The following is a 26,765-nucleotide window of genomic DNA, read 5'->3' as shown; positions in this document are numbered from 1 at the left end:
AGGCAGTCCTTGAGCGAGTCCACGAAAACTCTGCCATGCAGTGGCTCTCACCCTTCTCCTATTGCGCAATTGACTCCAATCTTTGAAAGAATTGGCCTTCCGAACACACTTGCATTAAGTAACCATACACTTGTGTTCTCTTGTTTTCATTCCAGAGGCACCTATAATCACTGCTCAATACTTCTAATCAGAATGAGATAAATGAGAGAATACATTGAATTGGGGGTGGGGGTGGGGTGGGAGGGTGGTGGAAAGTTGGCATTATCACTAGTAAATGTGGAGCTCGCTTTCCATTAGATTTTCTGATACCACCATTACTAGATGTGTGGGGCCTTTATTCTAAGTAAGATTGCCAGATAAACCCTATACTTTGATGTACTAAATCTGACAACCCTAATCCCAATGCCCTAGGGCAGTGCAGTGGGCTGGAGCCCTTGGGTTTTTCATCAAGACCAGGCAACCATCACTAGGTTAGTTAATGTCTCAACCTCAGCCAATCAAAACAGAACACCAGCTTTTTAAGATTTTTTTTTTTTGCAGGGATTGTAGAAATTATTAGTGATCTTGTAAGCACAGTTTGAAAAACTATAAATTTCTTTAATTGGGTTTGAGACTTCCCCGGTGGATTAAGGATGATGGTTCTTAGGATTCCCAGTGTCAACATTTCATCAACACATCCAGACAATGAAATCCTATTCAGTGCTAAAAAGAGATGAGCTATCAAGCCATGAAAAGACATGGAGGAAGCATAAATGCATATTACTAAGTGAAGGAAGCTGATCTGAAAAGGCTACATATTGTATGATTCCAACGATAAGACATTTTGGAAAAGGCGAAACTATGGTGATGACAGTAAAAGGTCAGTGGTCGCCAGGGGTGATGGGCAGGTAGAGATGAATAGATGGAGCACAGAGGATTTTAGGGCAGTGAAAATATTCTGTATGATATTATAATGACAGCTATGTATTATTATATATTGGTCCAAACCCATAGAATGTACAACAGCAAGAGAGAACCCTAAGGTAAACTAGAGACTTTGGGTGGAAATGATATGTCTATATAGGTTTATCTTTGGTTAAAAAAAAAAAGTACCATTCTGGTGATTGATGTTGATAATAGGGGACCCTATCCATGTGTGGGGGCAGAGTCCATGGGAAATCTCTGTACCTTCCCCTCTATTTTGTTGTAAACCTAAAACTCCTCTAAAAAAAAAAATAGTCTTACCCAAAAAAGTGCATCAACACATTCTCCCTGAGAATGTACTCAAAGGATGGCTGGTCCAAGCTGGGTGCATCTTGCAGCCATTCTGAGGCTTGTGCCTCCTCCTGTATTTGACTTGAACCCTCGATGTGCCTGGTGGAAGTTTTCCACATGTGGGGCTCATCGTGTCTACCATCCTTCCTTCACCATGCCACACACGTCCTGTCCTGCTTAGTGAATCTTTGTGTTGTCTTCCAGTTTTGCAATATCTAGATTATAAAACTCGGGTGCAGGTTTTCTCCTAGGTTATAAACTGGGTGGAAGAAAGGGTGAATTCCGAGGTACCTTCCTAAAACATTAGCTGTCGTACTAAGAAATGAAGAGGCACAAAAATTACAGGGAAAATTTAGCGACCTAAATAAGCAATTTACCAAGTAGATTGTATTTCATTCACATTTGACTGCCCAATGGTATCAGAGTAGTAAAAAAAATAGGCCAAAGCACTGAACAGGGTGAGGGTAGGGCAGAGATGGCACACCAAGGCCTAATATTCCCTTTGTATGCAGTTGGTTCCTCCATAATTTGCTCATTCCTTACCTTTACACAATTAACTTTTTATTTATCCTCCTCACAAAATTGTTTGAAATAAAAATCCAGGCTGGTAGCCAAAACCGCCTAAGTCTTTCCAGCTTCCTCTTCCTGTGTGGAATGACAACATGGATGTCCCCGGGGGTTGCTTTGCATTGCTGAACTCATCCTGTGGGGGTCAGTCCAAGGGAAAGCCAATAGTGAGTTCTGAATTCTAAAGAAATATCAAAGCCATCTTTATGGGTCCCACAGTTCCTGCAGATCCTTAGAAGCAATGATAAATGTAGGTTGTTAAACTTGGAAACAATAGAAAACAATCTGGAAATTAACAAACTGCCTTTGGCAAAAGACTGTGTACCCCAGGTGTACAGATTTTGCAATAAATCAATGTAGGAGATGTAACTTGTGACAGGTAGTGCCTTTGGGGATCACCCATGATATGAGATTCTGCCGAATTGCTGCTGGCCTTCTGGAAAATAGAAACAATCTTAACACACATATGTTGTGACCTAATCTTTCTACTACACTTTTCTCTTTTAATTTTTCCTACCTTTCATTTCTCTTCATTAAAAAAAGAACTTTAGTATTTTAAAAATTGGAGTAAGACATCTAAGCTATGTTTTAGAAAAATGTAGGTTGGGAAAAGGAAGAAAAGAAGGAGGGGAAGATTCTTTCATCAGAGACCACAGTTATGTTCCAGAACATGTAAAAGAGTCTGTATGAAGCTAGAGGTAAGATAAAAATAGAATGGCTTTCTCAGATTTCAAACTATACTATAAATCGATAGTAATCAAAATGGTATGGTACTGGCACAAAAATAGACACATAGATCAACGGAACAAGATAGAGACCCTAGAAATAAACCCATGCTTACATAGTTCATTAATCTATAACAAAGGAGACAAGAATATTCAATGGGGAAGAGATAGTGTCTTCAATAAATGGTGTTAGGAAAACTGGACAGTCACATGCCAAAGAATGAAACTGGACCACTTTCTTACACCATACACAAAAATAAACTCAAAATGGATTAAAAGCTTAAATGTAAGACCTGAAACCATAAAACTCCTAAAAGAAAAAACAGGCAGTAAACTCTTGAACAACGCAATATGTATTAGCAAAATTTATTAGCAATATTTTTCTGGATCTGTCTTCTCAGCAAGAGGAACAAAAGCAAAAAATAAATAACTGGAACTACATCAAACTACAAAGCTTTTGCACAGCAAAGGAAACTATCAATAAAACAAAAGGACAACCTACTGAATAGAAGAAGATAGTTGCAAATGATATATCCAATAAGGGGTTAATACCCGAAATATATAAAGAACTCATACAACTTAACAAAAATACAGTCTGATTGTAAAATGGGCAGAGGTCTGGAATAGACATTTTTCCAAAGACATGCAGATGGCCTACAGTCACATGAAAAGATATTCAACATTATTACTCATCAGAGAAATGCAAATCAAAACCACAATGAGGTATCTACCTTAGACTGGTCAGAATGACTAGTACCAAAGAGACAAGAAATGGCAGGGGGGCGCCTGGGTGGCTCAGTCATTAAGCGTCTGGCTTCGGCTCAGGTCATAATCCCAGGGTCCTGGGATCGGGCCCCGCATCGGGCTCCCTGCACCACGGGAAGCCTGCTTCTCCCTCTCCCACTCCCCCTGCTTGTGTTCCCTCTCATGCTGTCTCTCTCTCTGTCAAATAAATAAATAAAATCTTTAAAAAAAAGAAAAAAGAAAATAGAAATGGCAGGTATTGGTGAGGACGTAGAGAAAAGGGAACCCTTGTGCACTATTGGTAGGAATGTAAATTGGTACAGCCACTATGGAAAACCGTATGGAGATTCGTCAAAAAATTAAAAATTGAAATACCATATTATCCATTAATTCCACATCTGTGTATTTATTCAAAGAAAAATGAAAACACTAATGTGAAAAGATATATGCATCCTAAATTTATAGCTGCATTCTTTACAACAGCCAAATTATGGAAGCAGCCCATGTGTCCATTGACAGATGAATGGCTAAAGAAGATGTGGTATATTTATACGATGGAATATTACTTATCCATAAAAAAAAGAATGAAATCTTGTCATTCATGACAACATGGATGGACCTAGATGGTACTATGCTAAGTGAAATAAGTCAGACAGGGAAACAACAATACCATATGATTTCACTTTTACGTGGAATCCAAAAAAAAAAGATAAACGAACAAACAAGTAAATTTATAACTACAGAGATCAAACTGGCAATTACCAGAGGGCAGGGGGTGGGACGATGAGTACAATTATGAAGGGGATTAGGAGGTACAAACTTCCAGTTATAAAATAAGTAAGTCACCAAGATGGAAAGTACAGCATAGGGAATATAGTCAATAATATTGTAGTAATTTTGTATGGTGGGCAGATGGTGACAAACTTAGCGTGATGGGCACTTTATAATGTACATAACTGTTGAATCACTGTTGTATACCTGAAACTAATATAATATTTTATGTCAACTACACTTCAATTGAAAACTTAAAAATAATAAAATGGCTTTAAATTTCTATCACTACAGGCAGCCCCCAATCTAAGAAACAGTTGGGTAATAAAGGTTTATTCTCTAAACTCTTGTTCAGAGCTCAGAATTTTATTTCCATAGAAACATCATAAATGATTGAGCTCAAAAATAAATAAATAATAAATAAATAAATAAAAATAAAATAAATGATTGAGCTCATAGACCAAACATGAAAAGTTGATTTAACTCCATAATGATTGTGAAGGACAGGACTCATGGATCTACTTCAAATTCAACTAACCACTCTGTACGGTATTCTTCTGATGGTTAGACCTATATCAAGTTCTGACTCAGAATACTAGGCACATTCTATGCCCCAACCCCCACCCCCGCCATCTATCTCCTTGCTCTTGTTTTGAAATTCTCAGCAGAAACACCAGGACCTTCCTAATGGAATGAATGAGAATTCAGGTCTCCTGTCTCCAAACCCTTTCCAGAAGTTATCCCTTTATATCTGGGTAAAAGGTAACACTTGGGTCAGTCATTCTTGGGGTCTCTGAATTAGGAGAGTGGGGTATTACCTCCACAGAAACAGAGCCTGTAGATTCAGACCTCCTCTACTTCGTGGGTCATAAGGTGTTAAGGTAGAGAGTATGACTGAAAGAGCATTGGACTGTGTGGTCAACAAAACTGAATTTGAATCTTGACCATTACCTATGTAACCTTGAATGAATGACTTGACATATCTGGGCCTTACTTTTCATTTATTTAAAAAATAATAAATAAGGGAACCTGAGTGGCTCAGTCGGGTAAGCATCTGACTCTTGATTTCAGCTCAGGTCACAATCTCAGAGTTGTGAGATCCAGCCCTGTGTGAGGCTCCATGCTGAGTGTGGATTCTGCTTGGGGTTCTTTCTCTCCCTCTCCCTCTGCCCCTCCCCATCTCTCTCCCTCTGTAAAAAAAAAAAAAAAAAAAAAAAAAAAAAGAATAATAATAAATAAATAGTATGTCCAATTTTTGAAAAGAAAGTTTTTAGCTTTCAAGAGAATTTCAAAGGAATCTATCACCACCACCACCACCCTTCCCAAATTAAGAACAACTGGACAAAATGATGTGCTAAATTCTTTTAACCATGGCATTTTAAATTCTAAGTCTAGTATTTCTTAGAATCTGCCTAACCATGATTTCCTCACCAACTGAATATCAGAACCCTCCAAATCATCTGGTATCATCCTCCTCCTCCATATTAGTTAAACAACAAGCAGAATGACAAAAGTTTTATAACCTTTCTACATGACTTCTCATTCTCTGAAAACCTTTCTTTTTGCTGTCATAAAAGATCTATCACTTCCAAACCCTCAATTTCCAAATGAGAGTTTACTTTGATTGGACTAACTGGTAATTTCTAGGTCTGCACTCAGTGTCTTGTAGATACTTTTTCCCCCATCTCCTCAATCAATTCATCCTTCTGCTTCAATTTGCTTGACATGTTCCTTGCTCCTTAAGAGTTTTGGACCCAAGACAGAGGTTGAAATCTAAGGTCAGCCCTCATAATTTAGAATCACTCTTTTTTTTTTCTTTCAGGAAAAGGAGCATTGAATTGCTTATCCTGTGTGTGGAGTTACCACCTAGTGGGAGGAATCTGCATCTCGGACTGTCTGGTGGGGGAGTACAGAGTGGGAGAGGTACTGAGAGCTGGGCATGCTCTGCCCTCCCCCGTTTCTGCAGAGCCATGGGAGCTTGCTCCCACAGGTCATTCTGGGCAAAGTCAAGAAGTCCTAAAATTCCTAAACTTGCTCTAGTTTTATAATCTTCTACCACTGCATCACAGAAGAATGGTGTTACCCATCTGTAGCCTTAATCCCAGCCAAAGGAACTGAGATGACCTGAGATAAATAATGGGGAAGTTAGATAATGAGGACCCCAGATTTACCTCTACATTCATTGCTCGTGACCTTAGAAGTTTCAGGTCCACTTAAGAATATTATATCAGGGAGTGCCTGGGTGGCTCAGTCGTTAAGCGTCTGCCCTCGGCTCCAGGTCATGATCCCAGGGTCCTGGGATCGAGCCCCACATCAGGCTCCCTGCTCTGCGGGAAGCCTGCTTCTCCCTCTCCCACTCCCCCTGCTTGTGTTCTCTCTCTCGCTATGGCTCTCTCTGTCAAATAAATAAATAAAATCTTAAAAAAAAAAAAAGAATATTATATCAGAAATAAGAAATATTGGGGTGCCTGGGAGGCTCAGTCAGTTAAGCATTAGACTCTTGATTTTGGCTCAGGGTCATGATCTCAGGGTCCTGGGATCAAGCCCCAGGTCGGGTTCTACGCTCAGCGTGGAGTCTGCTTGAGATTCTCTCTGCTTCTCCCTCTTCCCTTCCCCCACTCAATCCCTCTCTCTCTCTCTCTCAAATAAATAAATAAATCTTAAAAGAAAGAATTTCCCAGCTTTGGGGCTCAGGTGGCCCCCAAGACCCTCCCATGGGGCCCCAAACGATAATGATCAAGAAGCAGAAACCTCTCCAGCCTGCTGCCCCAAACCCCACCACACATGGTTTGTTTCAATCTGACCCAGCAGCTGGAAAAAAAAAAATTTTTTTTTTTTTTTAAAAGTCAAGGAAATTTATTTCCGGAGGTCATGACACAGGAAGTAGACTCAGCCACAGCTGTGCAGCTCTCACAGTGGAGGCCAGAGCCTTACTGACATGCTGGATGAGCCAGGACGCTTATAGGGAAATGTCCAATTACCTCTGTTAGTGTTCACAAGAGTGGAGAGCCGTCCCAGAGCAAAGGTGTCAGGGAGCAGGTCCTGAGCGCACGCAGGGTGCTGGCACACCCGGCTTCACTGCGAGACCTCGGGGAGGGGGAGGCGTCAACAATTTACAGAGGGTCCAGCTGCTGGGTCAGATTGAAACAAACCATGTGTGGTGGGGTTTGGGGCAGCAGGCTGGAGAGGTTTCTGCCTTTTGATCATTATCGTTTGGGGCCCCATGGGAGGGTCTTGGGGGCCACCTGAGCCCCAGAGCTGGGAAATTCTTCAGAGCTGCTCATATCAGGGGCCTTCTCGCTGCTGTTCGCGGTCCAGGGAGCGTCCAGGACCACAAAGCCCTTGGATGGCGCTTTGGACTCCTCGTGGGCCGGCGGCTTCATGTACAGCTGCAGGGCCTCACTGTCGACCACGTCAGCCAGGTATTCCTCCTCTAGGTTGAGGATGTGGTCGACAGCTTCTTCCACATTCTCTGGGAGCCCCGTCACGGTGACGCAGTTGGGGTCTGGGGCTCCACTCTGCGGGAAGCGAATGTCCACCTTGAATTCATCCATTACTTGGCGGATGGCTTTGCCACGGGCGCCAATGATGCGGGCGTGAACACGGTGGTCCAGTGGGACATCCTCAGAAACCATCTGTTCAGGTTCACCCACAATTTTCAGTATGGCGTCCCGGGCAGCTTCTGTATTCTTTTCATACCCTGTGATGGTAATTTGGTCCTGGGGCTGGCTCCCATCGTCCTTATCTGGAACCTGAATGTTCACATCATGTTCCAAGCGGATTTGTGTAATCACTGCCCCCTTCCTCCCAATAATTTTGGGATGGTATTTGGGGTCCACAGTGACGCTCAGCTTAAAGCTCCTTAAAGCCCGGTCCTCCTGCTCAGCCTGCAGCTCCTTCACGCACTCCAGCAAGCCAGCCTTGGCCCGATCCAAATTCACGGCAAGGCCAGTGATGGCGATGATGTCGGACTGCAGTTCTGGCGCCGGCACGTGGAGAGAAGAAATATCTTCTCTCCTACCCCTCTGCTGTCTAACCTGAAATGCCTGAATAATGTCAAAACTACACAACTGCTGTTGGTCTTTCATTTCCTCCACCCCTGCCCAGTGTATTAGGAGAGATATATTTCATTTCCTTGCCTAGAAACCATGGATATTCTGAGTTCACTAACTTCTTGTGTTTCCAAACTGTAGAAATTAAGTAAATCTCTCCATGGTGAAATTAACATGACCCAACCTATTCACATAGGAGCTCTCTTCACATCCTTACACCTTGGAGAAACTCCTCAGTTTCAGAGAGATTAGATAATTTGCTAAAGATCACATGAGTAGTAAGTAACAAGGCTGGGACTGAACCCAGGGATCCTGACAGCTAACCCAGGATTTGATAAGATAATAACAACTGAGAAAGCACCTTATCAGCACCTGAAACATGCCCAAGTGCTCCATAAAGGCAATTTCCATTCCTTAATTTTTCTACCATCCTTCCAAAACACAGAAAAGAGGAAGACCTCTTCCCTCATCTACATTTCTAGCATCACTGGAGCAGCAACTTGTCAGGAAGGAAGCCACTTTCTCCTTATCTCTTACTTCACTGTCTTAGCTAACCAGTCACAAATATAATGGGGCAGGGCCACAAGCATCTAACAACCACAGAGGCCAAGCTGATTAGTGTACCTGAGTGAAGGGTGTTGGGTCAAAGAAAACCCCAGCGAGGACTTGATGACAAGTGGAATTTGTTGGTGACATTGGAGCAAGTGCTGGGGATTCTATCAACTAGGAGAGCACAAAAAGAGGGTCACTGCCCCTCAGCTGTCTGGGATGTTGCCATGTGGGAGTGATGACCGTGCTGACAGTCTAGTTTTTAAAGAGAAACTAGGAACTGACTGACAAGTGAAATATCCCAATTTTGAAATGTGGGCAAAAGAATTGAAAATTTTTTAAAGTATGAAGGTCAATTTTAGTAATGAGCCAGATACAACTTTTCCTTGACCAGGTACAGCCCATTAGCTGTCAGTTGGTAACTTGAGCCATTCTAGAAGCCTGTTCTCCCACTATTGTTACCAGCAAATCTCAGATGGAGAGACCCAGAGATGGTTTCCTCCAAGTGCAGACAGTTTGTTCTTTCACCCTGAACAGTTAAAATGGACCCAGAACAAGCTATCTTTCTTCTGTCCCCCACATGCCTCCCTCCCTCATGGAGACAAGATGGAACTCCCACCTGGGACTCCGGTGGCTTGTTGATTCCTCCACACTCAAAAAGAATCTCCCAATTGTTCTTACCAGGGCGAGAAGTTTAACTGTGAAAAATGCCACGAGAGCTGTGTGGAATGCAAGGGACCTGGCACCAAGAACTGTACCATGTGCCCCGCCAGCCTGGTGCTGCTTATGGATGACAACCGTTGCCTACACTGCTGTAACATGTCCGATCCCGCCAACGCCCAGGACTGCTGTGACTGCCGGAACACCACAGGTGAGCAGAGAGGAAGAGCAGCCTGCAGAGGAAGGGCCTGTCCTCTGGAGGGGGATGAGAGCAGAGGGGAGAGGAGGAGAGTTCCAGAGAATAAGTAAAGCTACCTTCTTCTTGCATGCCTGCTGTGTACCTAAAACTTTCTGTCAATCAACTCATAGAAGTAGATATTTTTATTTTTATTTTTATTTTTTATTTTTTTTAAAGAGTTGCTTATTTCAGAGAGAGTGTGAGAGCACAAGTGGGGAGAGGGACAGAAGGAGAGGGAGAGAGAGAATCTTCAAGCAGACTCCCTGCTGAGTGTGGAACCCGACTCGGGGCTCAATCCCAGGACCCTGAGATCATGACCGGAGCTGAAATCAAGAGTTGGCCGCTTAACCAACGAAGCCACCCAGGTGCCCCTAAGTAGATTTTTTTGAAGGAATCTCTACACCCAAAGTGGGGCTCTAACTCATAACCCTAAGATCAAGAGTCGCATGCTCTACCTACTGAGCCAGCCAGGCGCCCCTATAAGTAGATATTATTAATTCCCTTTTGCGGATGAGAAGACCAAGACCCAAAGGGTTTGATTAGCATGTTCAAGTCCATAGCAATGTTAAGGGCTCATCTGGAATTAGACTGTAGGCCCTTTGGACTGCAAAGCCTGCATTCTTTCCACTGGTGTCTGCCTCTAAGATAAGAACTCAAGTCTGTCTAGAATCTCATGTTTTTAAAAAGATTTTATTTATTTACTTTAGAGAAAGAGAAAGAGAAAGAGAGAGCAAGTGAGTGAGCGGGGGAAGGGTGGAGGGAGAGAGGGAATCTCAAGCAGACTCCCCACTGAATGTGGAGCCTGACGTGGGGGCTCAATCTAACGACCCTGAGATCATGACCTGAGCCGAAACCAAGAGTCAGACGCTTAACCGACTGAGCCACCCAGGCGCCCCTAGAATCTCATCTTTATAACTTTACTTTCTTCTTTTTTATTCCTCTCTCCTGGAAAAACAAGGAAAAGAAACAACTATCCAAAAAGCTGATGCCAATATTACCTTGATTCTGCTGTAGACTCATTCTATGGAAGTTAGCCAAATTCTAGGACTCCCCTTAGAGACTTAAGGCATTTTAAAAATGAAATTTCATCAAAGGCTAAAAAGAAACAAAACCCTTTTTACCAATTCCCAGGCCCCCAACTGTCTCCTACCCCTGACCTCATCTATATGTATATGGGTACTTGGACTTCATAGGCCACAAACTCAGAAGGATCCCATATGGAGTGATTCCTTCTTAAATACATAAATATAAAATATTTTTATTTATATGTTTATTATATATTAGATATTTGTTTTCTTAAAATACATTCTCTAGTCCAGAAGCAGATCATTTCCTTGGGGTTCAGATGTATCGTGGACTGACAAAGAGACATCATATTTATTTGAGCCTGTCCATGTATAAGTGAGGTAAATCTCAGACCCATAATTGCTACTAGCCATTTCTTTTTTATTTATTAGCCTTTTCAATTAAATTCTAAATATCATCTTTCCAAAAATGAAATATTTCCTTCTTTTAGCTTTCCTACCCCCCAAAACAGCTGGTCTCTCCAGCCCCTCATACGTATCCACCTTCAGGGTCTGATTGCCTAATATCCATGCTATGTCAGCTAAGAATAATAACCCTCATTACATCAATGGCTTTAAATGAAACCAGAAGTATGTGTGTGTTGGGTGCAGAGTTTCTCTAAGACTGTTCCAACTAAGAACTATTTAGTCAGCTTTCCTGGGCCTTCTGTGGCACTTGAAGATCCACCTGGGGCAACTCTGCAAAAGTCTAAATACTCTTGATTACCTGCTCATATTTTTACTGAGACTCTGCTCCTTTAAAGAAACCAGATCACAGAGGCTGACCCTGACTCTGCAGACCTACGCCTGGAGAAGAGTAAGACATGATTGCATATGGCGCCCTAGTAATTGAAACAATCTCGAAACATCTTTTATTGATTCTCCTGCCCTAGGCAGTATTTATCTGCAAGTACCACATACAGATTGCGTATCCATCCCTCTGGTGCTTTAATATTTCCTCCAGAGAAAAATTCTGTGCTGATATTGTTAATGACAAAAACAATTATGATAGTGCTATTATTTTAGAAGAGGAAATTCTGCTTGATGGGCAAAAATCCCATGAGGATGGAAGTTTGGATAAAATAAGCAACTTATTTATCACTAGCAAAAAGAGAGGGCAATACATAGTGGTGATGAATCAAACCTAATTGGCCAGTATGTAATAAGCAAAAATAATGGCCCCTAAAATAATTGGCAGCAGAATTACATCCATTAAGCTAGTATATGTAATGTACCTAAAATCTCATAAAAGAATCCTGGGGGCAGACCCAGGTGGTTCAAAAACCACTTATGGAAGACTACCCTGTATTTCAACTGAGCCTGCTAGTTTTTTCCCTGGTGTTCTCATACTCTCTTTCACGCTTCCATTTGGCAGGTTGAAGAATAGGGGGGAAAAAAGTGGGTAACTTACCCAAATCATACCACCTGAATAAATGAGTGAAAAGTAAGAAAAATGAGCTCATCACTGAATTTGTGGCTTGGTCCTTCCTTTTGTGACAGTTTTGGTTACTCCGTGTTCTCAATCAAGGCATCAAAACAGAGGCTGGTGGATGAACGACAGGGAGTAGAGCTCTCAACTTTAGAAATCTTAATTATGACACAAGAGTCCCTTATCACTCAACTTGGTCATCAGAATTTAAAGAAGCTACCTCTCTTCCTGTCAGATTAGGGCTACAGAATGCATGACCCCAAGAACACAACTGTCAGAGTGTTTGACCAAACACCTCCAGTCCATAGCATGCAATTTAGATTCCTGGGTTTGATTTTTTTTTTTTAAGATTTTATTTATTTATTTGACAGAGAGAGACACAGCAAGAGAGGGAACACAAGCAGGGGGAGTGGGAGAGGGAGAAGCAGGCTTCCCGCAGAGCAGGGAGCCCGATGTGGAGATCGATCCCAGAACCCTGGGATCATGACCTGAGCCGAAGGCAGACGCTTAATGACTGAGCCACCCAGGCGCCCCTGGGTTTGAATTTTAATTGTTCCACAGACAAGCTTTTGCCTCTGACAGGCAGCTATTCACGTCCTCTCTGTGGGCCTCAGTTTCCTCAACTGTCAAGCAAGAGACTGACCTAATTAATTTTTTTTTTAAATATTTCACTGAATTCTACTTATTTACCAGAGTAAGTTAACTTGGTATTTAAAACAAATCTTCAGGGACGCCTGGGTGGCTCAGTTGGTTACACATCTGCCTTCGGCTCAGGTCATGATCCCGTGGTCCTGGGATCGAGTCCCGCATAGGGCTCCTTGCTCAGCGGGGAGCCTACTTCTCTCTCTGCATGCCGCTCTCCCTGCTTGTCCTCTCCCATTCTCTCTGAGACAAATAAATAAAATTTTTTAAAAATCTTTTTTTAATTTTATTTTTTTATTATTATGTTATGTTAATCACCATACATTACATCATTAGTTTTGATGTAGTGTTCCAAAATCTTAAAAAATAATAATAAAAAAAAAAGAATAAAACAAATCTTCAGGGGCACCTGGGTGGCTCAGTCGGTTGAACATCAGACTCTTGATCTCAGCTCAGGTCTTGATCTCACATCATGAGTTCAAGCCCCATGTTGATTTCCACTGGGCATGTGGATCCTACTTTAAAAAATTAACAAACGAAAAATAAAACAAACCCTATTCTCCAGCTGATTTGCTTTTTCTCTACATTTAGCTGTGGAGATTCTCTTCTGCCAGTGTTCAGGTGATTTCCTGGGTTATTTATACTGATGTGGGTGTTATCTAGGTGTGATGAGGTGAGCCTAGGATCCTCCTACTCCACCATCTTCTCCAGAGTCTGACCTAATTAATTTCTAAGGCCCCACACAACTGTAAGAGTCAATGGTTTGGGGGCACCTGGCTGGCTCAGTCAGTAGAGAGAGCGACTCTTGATCTCAGGATCATGGGTTCGAGCCCCATATTAGGTATAGAGGCTACTTAAAAAAAAAAAAAAAGTCAATGGCTTTATAAATAATCTTCTCTGACCTTGAATGTTGGACCAGGTTGAAGGGTACCTGGGGAGAGGAATCAGTCTTAGAGAAAGTCAGAGTTGAAACAAAAAATAGAGCATTTAGCAGTAACTGAAGCGTGGCCCAAGATGGAATATTTCTCTTAAGGAGATAGAAAAATCGATTGGTCAGGTTGGATGCTTGGTGACTGACTCATGAGGTATGAGGATGAGGGGACTCTATTTCTCAAACTGACCTTCATCCTAGAAGGGTTTGTTGGCATCATCAGACACAGACCGGGACTCTCAGGGGGTCCACAGAACAATTCTGTCGAGTGGTGTGCCCTCTAGGGAAATCAGAGATAGGGATTCTACCATTTTCGTTTTCAAAGATAAAGCAAAGCTTTTTAACTAAGAAGCTAATTTTCCTCATTCCATTTCTTCTCTCCCACCCTTCCCCTCTCCGCTCTTCCTTTGGGGTCTTCTTCCAACAGAGGAGTGTATCCTTCAAGCAAGTGAAATTGGGCCTGCGGGCAAACAGACCAAGATAGCCCTGTTCATCACCTCCTCCGTTATGCTGGTGCTTCTGCTCGGGGCAGCTGTGATTGTCTGGAGGAAATCTCGGGGCCGAGTCCAGCCAGTAGCGAAGGCTGGCTATGAGAAGCTGGCTAACCCTAGCAAGTCATACGTTTCCTATAAGAGCAGCCCCAGCTTTGAAGAGGATCAGGTGATTGAGTACAGGGACCGGGACTATGATGAGGATGATGAGGATGACATTGTCTACATGGGCCAAGATGGCACTGTTTACCGGAAATTTAAGTATGGGCTGCTGGATGAGGAGGAGGAGGATGAGCTGGAATACGATGACGAGAGCTACTCCTACCAGTAGACAAGAGGCCACCCGCCCCTCACCCTTCTCCATTCCACTCACAGGCATGCATTCGAGCGTTACAGTTTTGGAGTTTTATCCCCACACATCAGGCTAATGTGTGGGTGTTTGTCTTTGTCCTCTTAACCGTGAGTCCAACCAGAGTATGTAAGAATGCTGAAATAATTTGTACTTCTTTTGAGTGGCTAAACTCAATTAACCATAACTGAGGAACAAGGATAAAATTCAGAGAGATTTCCCTCAAAATAATAAGTCAAAATACAGGAAGTGAAAAAAGTGAGATTTGTACATTTCATGAGATTAAAAAGTATTGGACCTACAGGAATCCTGTTTCTCAGCTGTCTTGTGGAGATATTTGCTGCCTTCTGGGATTCTGATATTTCTGTAAATGATTTGGGGGTATGGGGAGACAAAAGAGTTGTTTGTCTCAGGGGATTTTTCTCCCCTGTCAGCCATCTTTAGGCAAAGGTTGGTTCTGCTAGGGCCAGCTAAAGAGGGTTCTCCTCCTCATGCCCTTTATCACTCGCCTCCAGACTGCCCCTGGGGAGCAGAAGACACTACCTGTGCTAAGGGTGTTCCCACCCTACTTGGAGGTGAGGAAAGAAAAGGGAGCCAGCATTAGAACCAAGGAACCATGTGCTCCCAGGGCTCTGGTTCTTCTGCAAGAATCCACAGCCATCCTGTTCTGGGGACAAAGCAAGCTCAGGCAGGACATAGATAGCAAGCCAGTAGGACAGAAATCACTACATTTCCAAGAATTGCAGCATTACACCCTCATGACTTCCTAACAGCTTTTGTGGTGGGAAACACCAGCTAAGACACTGAGTAATAAAAGAAAAATGGTAGCGTTAACCTAACATAAAATGGGATAAAATGACAAGAACTGCATCTACTCTGAGAGGGAAAAAAAAAAACACAAAACGTTTTTAGCCACCAAATCAAAAAGATTTCATTGACAGCCTGTCATGGAGCTGAGAACTCCCTGTAGAAAAAGTTGGAGCAGATTCTAACGTGGAAAATCCCAATGTCCTGCTCACGAGCGTAATCCAGTTGCCCACCAGCCTTCCAACACTCTCTACCGCTGTGATCCATTTCTAGACATCCTAGGCTCTCCTTGGTCCACTCTCCTGTCAAGTACAAGCTCGGATTTGGGCACAGGGCCATTTTCTACCAAGAGTAATACAGAGAGAGGGGCTTTTACTGTGTGAAATTATGTAAGCAGGGTTTTGCAGATTTTCTTGTCCAAGCAGAAGCTAGAGCCAGCACTGGGAGGGGATCACGAAAAAATGACATTTTCAGATGACAATGTTAAAATGTCCTTAACTGGGTTTGAGATATCCTAAAAAATTTATCACACACCTCCTATGTAATTGGTATCGAGCTAACTAATTAGTTTAAAAAGTCACCTCACTTAATGTCATGATTTCATGAGGTTAGCACCGTTATACCCTGTTTTTATAGGAAACCTAAGACCCTTGAGAGGTTAAGTAAAAGAATGACCCTGAAGTGCAAATTCTTAATAGCTATGCGATACTGGCATAAAATAAGCAAAGTATAGTATAAAAGAGTGTATATTATTTTATTTCATGATATGACAACTATATTACCTTTACTAAGTTCATGCATTTTGCTTTTCTTCTAACATAACGTATCACTGACACGAAATCTCTGTGAAGAAGCCTTCCGAGTACTGAAGGCCTCCATGTTTCTTAGGGGAATGCTCTTAAAACAAAGGTTGGCAAACTTTTCTCTGGAAAGGGCCAGATAGTAAATACTTGAGGCTTTGCACAGCGATCAGCTCTGCCATATGGCCCTAATGCAGCCAATCCAGAACAAATAAGTGGGCTACGTTCCAATTAAACTTTATTTATGGGCACCGAAATTTGGATTTAAGGTAATTTTCACATATCATGAAATATTGTTCTTTTTTTTATTCTTTTTCTTCCAGCACTTAAAAATGTAAAACCATTCTTAGCTCGGGGCAGTACAAAATCAGGTAATGGGCCAAATTGGCCAACAGCTGTAGTCTGCCGACCTCGTCTTAAAAAAAAAATCCTTAAGAGCCCATGTTGTATTTATACACACTTGATATGCTTCCAACAGTTTTGATCATTTAAAATCATCTCTTCCAAATCTATCTGAAGTTCTGATAGTGCCCTTTTCGATTCTTAGAAATTAAAAATGGATGTAGGATAGCCATCATATCAATGAGAGACTTTCTTATCCCTTGCCGTGTAATTACAGACTGTAGCTTATGCAAGAGTAATTTTGTTCATTCTGTGTTGTTCTTCTTCCCTGATAATTCTGAAGCCCTGACAGACTGAGTTGGACATTTCTTTGTGTAGCCTGGAAATGGTTTTCCAAGAAAAATCTGTGTTTATGATACACAGTTAAAGATTAAATGAGGTTGAGATGACCTTGAATACCAAGAAAAATTGTGTTATTACCTTGTGTGAGCCCGAAAAAAAAAGGCTTGTGCTGTGTGTTGGAACAGTTTGACATTTCCTTCTTTGTTCTTGGTCATGCCACGTTATCCTCAGACTTCTTTTGAATACTATGCTACCTACTGTCTAAACAGATAAATGTGTGCTTGGAAAACAATGTCCCTTTTTGGTTTTCTGTTTGCAAATAACTTGGAAATATTAAGAGGATCCTTATAGCCTGGAAATGCACCAAGACGCTGAGCAAGGGCTTGGAAAGTTCCAGTTCATAGAAAGCAATTTTAAAATTGGACACAAAATTAAATCAAGATCAGAGAAGGCAATGGGGACTGGCTTATTAACAGCCTATTTCTGAGCACATTGCATGTGTGGTATTATGCTTCACCAAGTAAGAGACACAAAACTATGCTGTTTGTTAAGAGCGCTGTTTTTTCTTTTTATCTTTCTACCTCCAATGACTGGAGCTAGTCATAGTAGTTATGAAACTTCTTCCTAAAAATCAATCCAATCCGTCGATGTCAGCCCCATCACCACTGACTCGTTAGGTCCCCAGTCTCTCTCATCTGGACGTTTCCTGCTTCCTCCTGAATTTTGCTGAACTTCCGTCTTTTTTTCTCCCAATTTACCCTCTATCCCTATATCAAAGATCCACCAGGTCTTTGGTCCACCAGCCCACTGCGTTCAGGGCTCCCCACCATCCACGCTGACTTTGACATTCAAAACGTTGCAGGACAGAGCCACTGCCTCTATCGTCCACCATTTCCTACCCCTCCTTATTTCCCAGATCTCCCATTTGTCCTGAATTGCTTCTAAGTTCCCCAGGATAACATCCTGTTATCTCCTGTCCTTGCGCACACATTGTTCACTCTCCTTAGAATATTCTTTCCTCACCTTGACCAATAGGAAACTTTCCGACCATCCTTTAAAATCATGTTCCCTTCTTACAACCTCTCCTGGGAGGTCTCCCCTGACCACCTTGAAGATGAATCACAATCTCACCTCTCTGCCACCTAGGTGCTCTGTGCATACAGTTCACATCATATATCTGTATCTACTAAAAGTGGGGGCAGCTACTTGATTCCTTGAGGTGGCTACTATTTCCTTTCCAGAAGCTGGCACGGTGCCCAGAACTTGGTAAGCAATCAAGAGCTCTTGGTGAAATGGAATTTTAGGAAGACAGGACTCACATATATGAAACAACTAGACAACGATAATGGTCCTGAGTGCAGTGTTAAGTGGGAAGGGGGAGGAGGGGTGGTGTCAGTTAAGCAGGAGGAGTACAAGATAACTGCAAATTAGAGCCTGTAGGGGGTGGTTTCATGGGGGAGATTTGTGCTTTGACTTGATTTGAAAAAGAGGATATAGAAGGTATTCCTCAAAATACCCACTGGAGTTAATAAGTAGTTGGTCTGACTTTCATGATGATAGTAGTGATAATATTAACTTATCAAGTATGTATTAAGAATTGCCCGTGGGGCCCCTGGGTTGCTCAGTCTTAAGCGTCTGCCTTCACCTCAGGTCATGATCCCAGGGTCCTGGGATCGAGTCCCACATCGGGCTCCCTGCTCAGCGGGAGGCCTGCTTCTCCCTCTCCCACTCCCCCTGCTTGTGTTCCCTCTCTTGCTGTGTCTCTCTCTGTCAAATAAATAAATAAAATCTTAAAAAAAAGAAAAACAGAATTGACCATCTGCCCGACATTGTTCTAGATACTGGGAAACACCAGCAAGTGGAACCAATCAGATCTTGGGTCTTAAGGAACTTGCGATCTAGTTGGGGAGAAAAAAAATAAATCATAACCATACAACTATCATTTTTGATGCCTTCTATGTGCCAGGCATGGTCCCATAGGCACTTTTTTCATTTGATCTTATTTAGTCTTTACAACACAAATGCTATAGAGCAGTTATGAAGCTTCTTCCTAAAATCAATCCAATCTGTTAGCCCCTACCTATGTCTACCTTCCATTGTTCTCAACACAGGCCAAAAAAAAAAAAAAAAAAAAGGAAGGGGGGGGGGAAGCCAAAAAACAGTCATAAAGATGAAGAAAGATAAGAGGGATGGCGTCTGTCTTGTTTAGTTCTATTGTCTTAGTGACTAACACATCCAATGGTACAAAAGCAAATATTCATTGAGTAATTCCTGGTATAAAAATAATTGCGCATGTTTGTGCTTCTGAGCTCAGAGTACACACCAGAACTAGGTCCTGTGGCCACACTCAGCTGTAAGGAAGGCTTGAAAGCAAAAATCTGATCAAGAGTAATGAGATGGATTACCTTATTGGGTTTATAAAACTCATGACTCATCTGGGACTTTGCCACCCACAGTAAAAGTTTTCTGTTATCAAGGAAGAGGAGAACAGTGCAGTGGAGCTGTTACATAACCTAATAAGAATGTCTCCCACTCTAACAAAGGAGTTCATTGATAAGAGCTGATCCCTGCTGCCAAGGGAAACGATAGAAGGCTAATGAAACCATTCCATGGAGCAAACATGTGTTTGTAAAGCAGAGAATTATAAATCAAGCGCAGAACAAGATGGAGGTCAGGAGGATTCCCATCTCTCTACGTTACGGTTATCAGTGAAGTCTGCTCCCTAGCTAGGAGTGGGATTCTGTGCCTGATAGAAATTCTGCTGTATCCTTGAGGCGGCTGTTAGTTAAAAATTACAGAAAGGTCAACCCAAGCTGGGTTCAAGACCAAAGGAATTTAGTGGGGCTCATTTAATCAAAAAGCCTAGGGTGGGATCGGGTACTGCTGGAAATGGAGCTCAAAGCATGGCCCCAGGTACTGGTTGATCCCCATTGTCCCTCTCTGTCTTTTGCTGTGTTGGCCACTTCTAACTGGAGACCTGCCCTCAAAGTGGCAGACATTGCATTCGCTTGGGTTCCACATCCAATAGGAAAAAGGCACCACCTTACCCACAATGCAAGTCTCAAAAAAACGTTCATGGTATCTCATTGGTTCGGAAAAGGCATTTGCCAGTTTCCGTGGTGTAAATACACCCACATGGTGTATTACGTGGCCAATTTCAAGGTTCGACTGTGATGTGAAGCCTGGAAGAAACGTGAAGAAGCAAACCCTTACAATATTTCTGCCATACAGATGCATGAGAGACAAAAATAGCCTCAGGAGCGTAACTAACAGTAAAATGTAAAATGATTAGGAAGTGATGAGTTTGGGGTATTTGTTACCTGTGTTTCTGATATAACATCTTCAATTGAAGGTTTTATAACTGAATTTTTAATAATTGCCATGTCTAACAACTGACTCAGAAGATTCCTGAACAATTAACAACTGCTTCCATAAGCCCAGACGAGCCAACTTCAACACACCACTTTTTTTAGGTAGAATCTCTCCCTCTGTGATTTTTCTCTGTCAAATCTCTTATCCAGAAATTCCTGTCTTCTTTTTTTATTAGCTCCCTCACTCCAATGCTATCAGAAGGCAACAAAATAATGATTTGTTTCCTCATTTCCACCAGCAGTCAAAGAAAAACAAACTTAACAAATAATAATGTTTTAGCAAAGACTTTTAATTGCAGCACATGATTCCGGAGTTCTGTCCACTGCTACCCGTAGAGATGTGGACAGTCTCGTGTATTACTTTGTAAAGAGTAAGCCAATGTATTCATTTGTATTACTGCATGACAAACGACCACAAATATGGCAGCTTAAAACAATACGCATTTATTATTTCACAGTTTTTTTTTTTTAAGATTTTGTTAATTTATTTGGGAGAAAGAGAGCATGAACGGGGAGAGGGGCAAAGGGAGAGGGAGAAGCAGACCCCCTACTAAGCACAGAGCCGGAGGAGGGGCTCAATCCCAGGACCCTGGAACCATGACCTAAGCCAAAGGCAGATGCTTAACCGCCTGAGCCACCCAGGCGCCCCTATTTCACAGTTTTATAACCCAGAAGTCCAAGTAGGCTTGACTGGGTTCTCAGCTTAGGGTCTCACAAGGGCAAAATCAAGATGCAAGCCTCTTACCTGGAGGCTTTGGAGAAAAACTGTTTTGCAAGGTACTCAGGTTGCTGGCAGAATTCAGTTTCTGGTAGCTCTAGGATGGAGGTCCGCGCTTACTTTTCTGGCTGTTGACCGGGGATCACTCTCAGCTCGTGGAGGCCACTCTGGTCTTGTGCATGGTGCTCAGCCCTCTTTCAAGGCCAGCAACCACGCACCGAATCCTCACGCTTTGAATCATTCTGACTTTCCCTCTTGCTACCGGCTGGAAAAAACTCTTTGCTTTTAAAAGGCTGGCGTGATTACATTAGGCCCACGTGGAGAATCTACCTTTGGCCTTAACATAGCATAATTACAGGCATGAGATCTCATCATATGCACAGTCCTGGGGATCTGAATGGGAAATCTCGAGGGGCCACTCTACAACTCTGCCTACTATAACCAATAAAACTCTTTTGGGAATCAATTTAACAAAAACCGTGTTGAGTCTTTTCAATATTTGTTCTATTTGAAGTCACTGAGTCCTTGCCAGGAAATATAAACAGTACCAAAGCATTTACAAAAAAAGTTTCACTTTTGTTTGTAATTTAAAACTACTTTACAGTACTCTAAAAGTAAGTTTATAAAGACTATACAAAAAAAAAAAAAAAACCCTTCCAACATAAAAAAAAGACTATACAAAATGTTATAATAGTTACATGTAATAATAAGCAAGATATAAAAGTTTAGGGGCACCTGGGTGGCTCAGTTGGTTGGGCGACCGCCTTCGGCTCAGGTCATGATCCTGGAGTCCCGGGATCGAGTCCCGCATCGGGCTCCCTGCTCAGCGGGGAGCCTGCTTCTCCCTCTGACCCTCCTCCCTCTCGTGCTCTCTGTCTCTCATTGTCTCTCTCGCAAATAAATAAATAAAATCTTAAAAATAAATAAATAAATAAAAAGATATAAAAGTTTATATACACTGCCATTTCAAGTGTATTTCTAAAATTAAAAACCTATGTGGATTATGTAATCTGAATGGTAGTAACAAACAAATGGTAGCAGCAAACAAACAACATTATCTGCCCCCAAATAGTTTAATATTAAGGTAAAAAAAAAAAAACAAAAAACGTGTGTACAGGTAACCACAAAATGAGGGACAATGCAAGCAATGCAATTAGGGGGAAGAAAAAACAAACCATTAGAACACAGAGACTATGAGAAAAAGCAAACTGGGGGCGCCTGGGTGGCTCAGTTGGTTAAGCGACTGCCTTCGGCTCAGGTCATGATCCTGGAGTCCCGGGATCGAGTCCCGCATCGGGCTCCCTGCTCAGCAGGGGGTCTGCTTCTCCCTCTGACCCTCTTCCCTCTCGTGCTCTCTGTCTCTCATTCTCTCTCTCAAATAAATAAAAAAAAAATCTTTAAAAAAAAGAAAAAGAAAATTGATGCCTCTATGTGCTTTTTTGGGAGAAAAGCTAAGGGAAGTGTTTGGGAGAATAAGTGTCTGCCAAGCTCAGTAAGAGGGAGTACTAAGTCTCTATCTCAACTTTCCTGCCCTCTCTAAAGTGACAAGCACAATGGGGGGCCTGGCTGGCTCAGTCGCTAGAGCATGCGACTCTTGATCTCGGGGTGGTGAGTCTGAGCCCCACGTTGGGTGTCGAGATTACATGATAAAAAGTAAAATAGAATGATAAGCACTTCTCACATGAATTTGAACTCACAGCTCTATTTCAGCTACTTATGATAAAGGGTATCAGTCCTCCTGCAAACCAGGGGTTAGTAGAGAGGTAAGGCAGACCTGGCAAGCAGACACTGTATTTGGGGGACCCCACCTTCCCTTCGCATCATTTCCCCCTCGTGTTCTTATTTCTCAGAGAACCCAACGAGCCTAAGTGGGAAAGCTGCACAAATGTCCACACATTTGGCTCAGTGTCAGCTCCACAAACTACGGCCTCACCTCAGTTTCAATAATTACATCTCATCCTGTCCATTCATAAACTGTTCCTAAGTAGGAAGCCCCCCCTTTTTTTTAAATCTTGGTGGGTGATGCCCCGATTAGACTCACCATGTCTGTATTCATTTTTATAAAGATGATTCAGCATAACAGAAATGCCACGAGTTTGAGAGTTCAGGATTCCTGGGATAGAATTCCAGCACCGACCCTTCCTTGTCTGGAATCTTGAACCAATTACTGAAGTCCTGATTCCTAAGTGTGGGAAACTTGGAACTCCAGACCTCGCAAGGTTGCCCTGAGGAATGAATGACATTACGTATGCAATGGGCCCGGTATATAGAAGGGGTTCTATAAATGCTAACTCCCCCCACTTCCTCCCATATCATTTTAGTAGCAGTGAAAGCTTGTTAATAGTCTCCCTCCCACGAACCTATATTTTGAAAGGATTTGTGAAGCAAGACAACGTGGATGGAACTAGAGGGTATTATGCTGAGTGAAATAAGTCAATCAGAGAAGGACATGTGTCATATGATCTCACTGATATGAGGAATTCTTAATCTCAGGAAACAAACTGAGGGATGCTGGAGTGGGGGGGGGGGTGGGAGGGATGGGGTGACTGGGTGATAGACACTGGGGAGGGTATGTGCTCTGGTAAGCGCTGTGAATTGTGCAAGACTGTTGAATCTCAGATCTGTACCTCTGAAACAAATAATGCAATATATGTTAAGAAAAAAAAAAAGAAGAAGAAGATAGCAGGAGGGGAAGAATGAAGGGGGGAAATCGGAGGGGTAGACGAACCATGAGAGACGATGGACTCTGAAAAACAAACTGAGGGTTGCTGGAGTGGTGGGGGTGGGAGGGATGGGGTGCCTGGGTGATAGACACTGGGGAGGGTATGTGCTATGGTGAGCACTGTGAATTGTGCAAGACTGTTGAATCACAGATCTGTACCTCTGAAACAAATAATACATTATATGTTTAAAAAAAAAAAAGATAGCAGGAAGGGAAAAATGAAGGGGGGGAATCGGAGGGGGAGACGAACCATGAGAGAGTATGGACTCTGAAAAACAAACTGAGGGTTTTAGAGGGGAGGGGGCGGGGGGATGGGTTAGCCTGGTGATGGGTATTAAAGAGGGCACATTCTGCATGGAGCACTGGGTGTTATACGTAAACAATGAATCACGGAACACTACATCAAAAACTAATGATGGAATGTATGGTAATTAACATAATAAAATAAAATTTAAAAAAAAAGATTACATGAGGGAGAGAAAAGGAGACTTAACCTGCTCTACATACTTAATCTGGAAGCAAAGGCACAACGGCTCAGCACTTTTTTAACAATGCCTTCTCAGCAAAGCAAATACGTTGGATGAGTGGTTTTAAGTAAGCATATCATTAACTGCATTGTCTTACTCAGTTTCTCAACAGGTAGGGAAACAGGAGATTGTTCTTTCAGAAATCCAGTGATTTGCTCCAAAGCCAGGAGGAAATCAAATCCTTTCCTCACTGAAGTGATGAAAGTTCTGGTTAAAGGGCCATATATTCAACAAACACGTTGGTCAAATGCTTGACCTCTGATGAAATCTGTTCATCTCTCCACACCTCCTCACTCTCTAAAAGCCAACCGCAGTCCCCCCCGCCAGCAAAATAGTGTTCTGTTCTTGTTGTATTTAGGAATCCCCACACCCAACATGGGGCTTGAATTCACGAGCCCAAGATCAAGAGTTGGGTGCTCTGCCGACTGAGCCAGCAGGAGCCCCAGAATAGTTTCTTAAGGTTATACGCAACTAATGAATCATGGAACACTACATCAGAACCTAATGATGTACTATACAGTGGCTAACGGAACATAATAAAAAAAAAAAAAGAAAAGAAGTAAACTTGGAAAAACATAAGAAAAAAGAAATCCTATGCATACCTAGACTATCCAAGAGAATCCACGGTTCTCCAATAAACCCCTCCTTTCTCCCCAAGTCATGAAAAACCTCACGTTGGGAGTTTGCCTACGAAGCCACAGGGAATCTTTGGCACATGCTGAGAACATGGACAGGAAGGACAGCAATGCAGTCTGTTTTGGGGTCACTTTGTGACTCCACGTAGAAAAGGTGACAGGATTTGAGAGTGGACTGAGAAGAGTCAGGAAAGCAGGCCTGTCCGACGGCTGGTGGGGCTGAGAACTCATGCCAGCATCCTCTCCTTTGCCTCTGTGGTCCCCAAAATGGCCTTGCGGGCATCCTGGTCCCCAGTGAAGGCGGCCAGCGTCTGACACCCGGCAGCGAGGAGCAGTGGTGTGGACCTTAGACGTCAGCTTGCATCTGGGGCTGTAGTGACAGGCCAGGCCAGGGCGGGGGATCATAAAGTCAGGCAAGCAGGTGGAAGCAGTGAAGACCCCCAGGCCGTGAGGTGGTCCACAGGTGCTCCAGCTGATACTTGAACAACACGGGTTTGGACGACGTGGGTCCAGCTTTCATGTGGATGTTTTCACTAAGTACAGGGCAGTATCGTGCAGAGGTTTTCTCTTACGATTTTTTGAATGATGTTTTCCTTTCTGGAGCTGTCTTGTAATACAGCATATAACACATATAACATACAAACCGTGTCCGTCAACTGTTGGTGTTATGGGCTAGGCTTCCAATCAACAGTAGGCTAATTAGTAGTTAAGTTTTAGGGGAGTCAAAAGGCAGAGGCGGAGATCTGAAGGCATGGGAGATGGGCGCCCCAGCTCCAGTGCTGCCCAAGGTCAATTGTATTTAGTCTGGGGCCGGCCAGCTTCTAAGGGGGCTTGAGCAGTGTTGTCAGTATTGATTTGTTCCTGGAACAAAGGAACACAGAAAACAAACCTAATTGCTCATCAAAGAATCCTTGACAAAGGAGTTTTCAGCCAGACTTGGTGATGCACATCCCTGAGCCGTGAGGGACCTTGAGGGATCTTGGTGACTGATGCTCTACGGACACGGTCTTTCTCTCTCTCAGCCTGGGATTGAAATTGTTATTCCCTGTGATCCCTGTGGCCAAACTCCACGCTGAGTCCTTTATTGCCTCCGTGACCTCCCTTTGCAACACAGCTGTAGAACATCTGGATAATTTCTCCGTCCTGGTTTTCTGTTGATTTTCACTTTTAAAGAGCTATTTGGGGCGCCTGGGTGGCTCAGTTGGTTAAGCGACTGCCTTCGGCTCAGGTCATGATCCTGGAGTCCCTGGATCGAGTCCCGTATCGGGCTCCCTGCTCGGTGGGGAGTCTGCTTCTCCCTCTGACCCTCCCCCCTCTCAGGTGCTCTCTCTCATTCTCTCTCAAATAAATAAAATCTTTAAAAAAAAAAAAAAAAGAGCTGTTTGCCTGTGAAATCGATCAGTTTCGTCCCCTGTAGCTGGATCTCCGGTGGCCTTACATAGGCTTGTCTCCGTACATTTGCTGGTGAGCAGGAAATGACCTCATGCATGGGAAAGTCTGTTGTAAGCTGGAAGGTGCTACACCAAGGTTATCGTTCCTCTGTTCACCTGTGCTGTCACATGGTAGAAACGGGGAGAAATCAAACAATATCCTCAGGCCAACCATCTGGAGGGGGTTTCTCACAAAACTGGGCAGCCACATAATCTGTGGGGCCCGGTGTAAAACCGAAGCATTCCAGTGAGCAGGAGAGCACGGAATCCGAGCCTGGGGCCCTTGCCCCACTAAGCCGCAAGCCCTGTGTGACTGTGTAGGGGGCTCGCCCCTGAAGCTGAGCCTGATTTCCATGTATCTTCAGAGCCATGCCAGGCTTGCAAGTTGCATTAGTTGCTGCATCTACCTCCACCTGCCAGGAGGTCAAAGAATTTAGATACAAGGCTGGTAGGGTCGGAGGAGAGGGAAGAAGAGCTCTTTAAGAGCTACAGAACACGGAGCCTTAAGGAAACCCCTCAAGGAAGGTGGCTTGGTGTAGAAGGAGAATCTCTTTTCTGACATGAGAAGCTGCATTGAAAGAGAGCCGCTCTCCGCTCCGAGGCTA

The 26,765-nt window shown here is 43.0% G+C and overlaps 1 protein-coding gene and 1 long non-coding RNA gene across 4 annotated transcripts in view; one reads left to right on the top strand and one right to left on the bottom strand.

Moving 5' to 3' along the window:
• The window catches only part of PCSK5 (proprotein convertase subtilisin/kexin type 5), a 463,938-nt gene extending 448,934 nt beyond the window's left edge, over positions 1–15,004 (top strand). For both annotated transcript variants that reach the window (XM_035029028.1, XM_035029027.1), the window contains 3 exons: positions 5,884–5,984; positions 9,347–9,533; positions 14,054–15,004. In XM_035029028.1, the coding sequence (XP_034884919.1) occupies positions 5,884–5,984; positions 9,347–9,533; positions 14,054–14,448 (683 nt within the window). In that variant the 3' untranslated portion in view covers positions 14,449–15,004. The remainder of the gene's footprint in view (positions 1–5,883; positions 5,985–9,346; positions 9,534–14,053) is intronic.
• LOC118026278 lies at positions 235–25,963 on the bottom strand. 2 transcript variants are annotated; one of them, XR_004683512.1, is made up of 3 exons: positions 24,193–25,963; positions 22,888–23,071; positions 235–1,957 (listed from the first exon to the last, which is right to left on the bottom strand). It is a non-coding gene; the product is annotated as an uncharacterized LOC118026278 (long non-coding RNA). The 2 variants fall into 2 exon arrangements; XR_004683511.1 differs by lacking the exon at positions 235–1,957 and adding an exon at positions 22,181–22,219.
• Between the last annotated feature and the right edge of the window lie 802 nt (positions 25,964–26,765).

The sequence above is a fragment of the Mirounga leonina genome, unplaced genomic scaffold (genome assembly GCF_011800145.1).
Source record: "Mirounga leonina isolate KUSES-001 unplaced genomic scaffold, KU_Mleo_1.0 Mir_224, whole genome shotgun sequence".
NCBI lineage: Eukaryota > Metazoa > Chordata > Mammalia > Carnivora > Phocidae > Mirounga > Mirounga leonina.
Note: the sequence above shows the minus strand (reverse complement) of the source record. Positions and strands in the feature narration are given on the sequence as shown.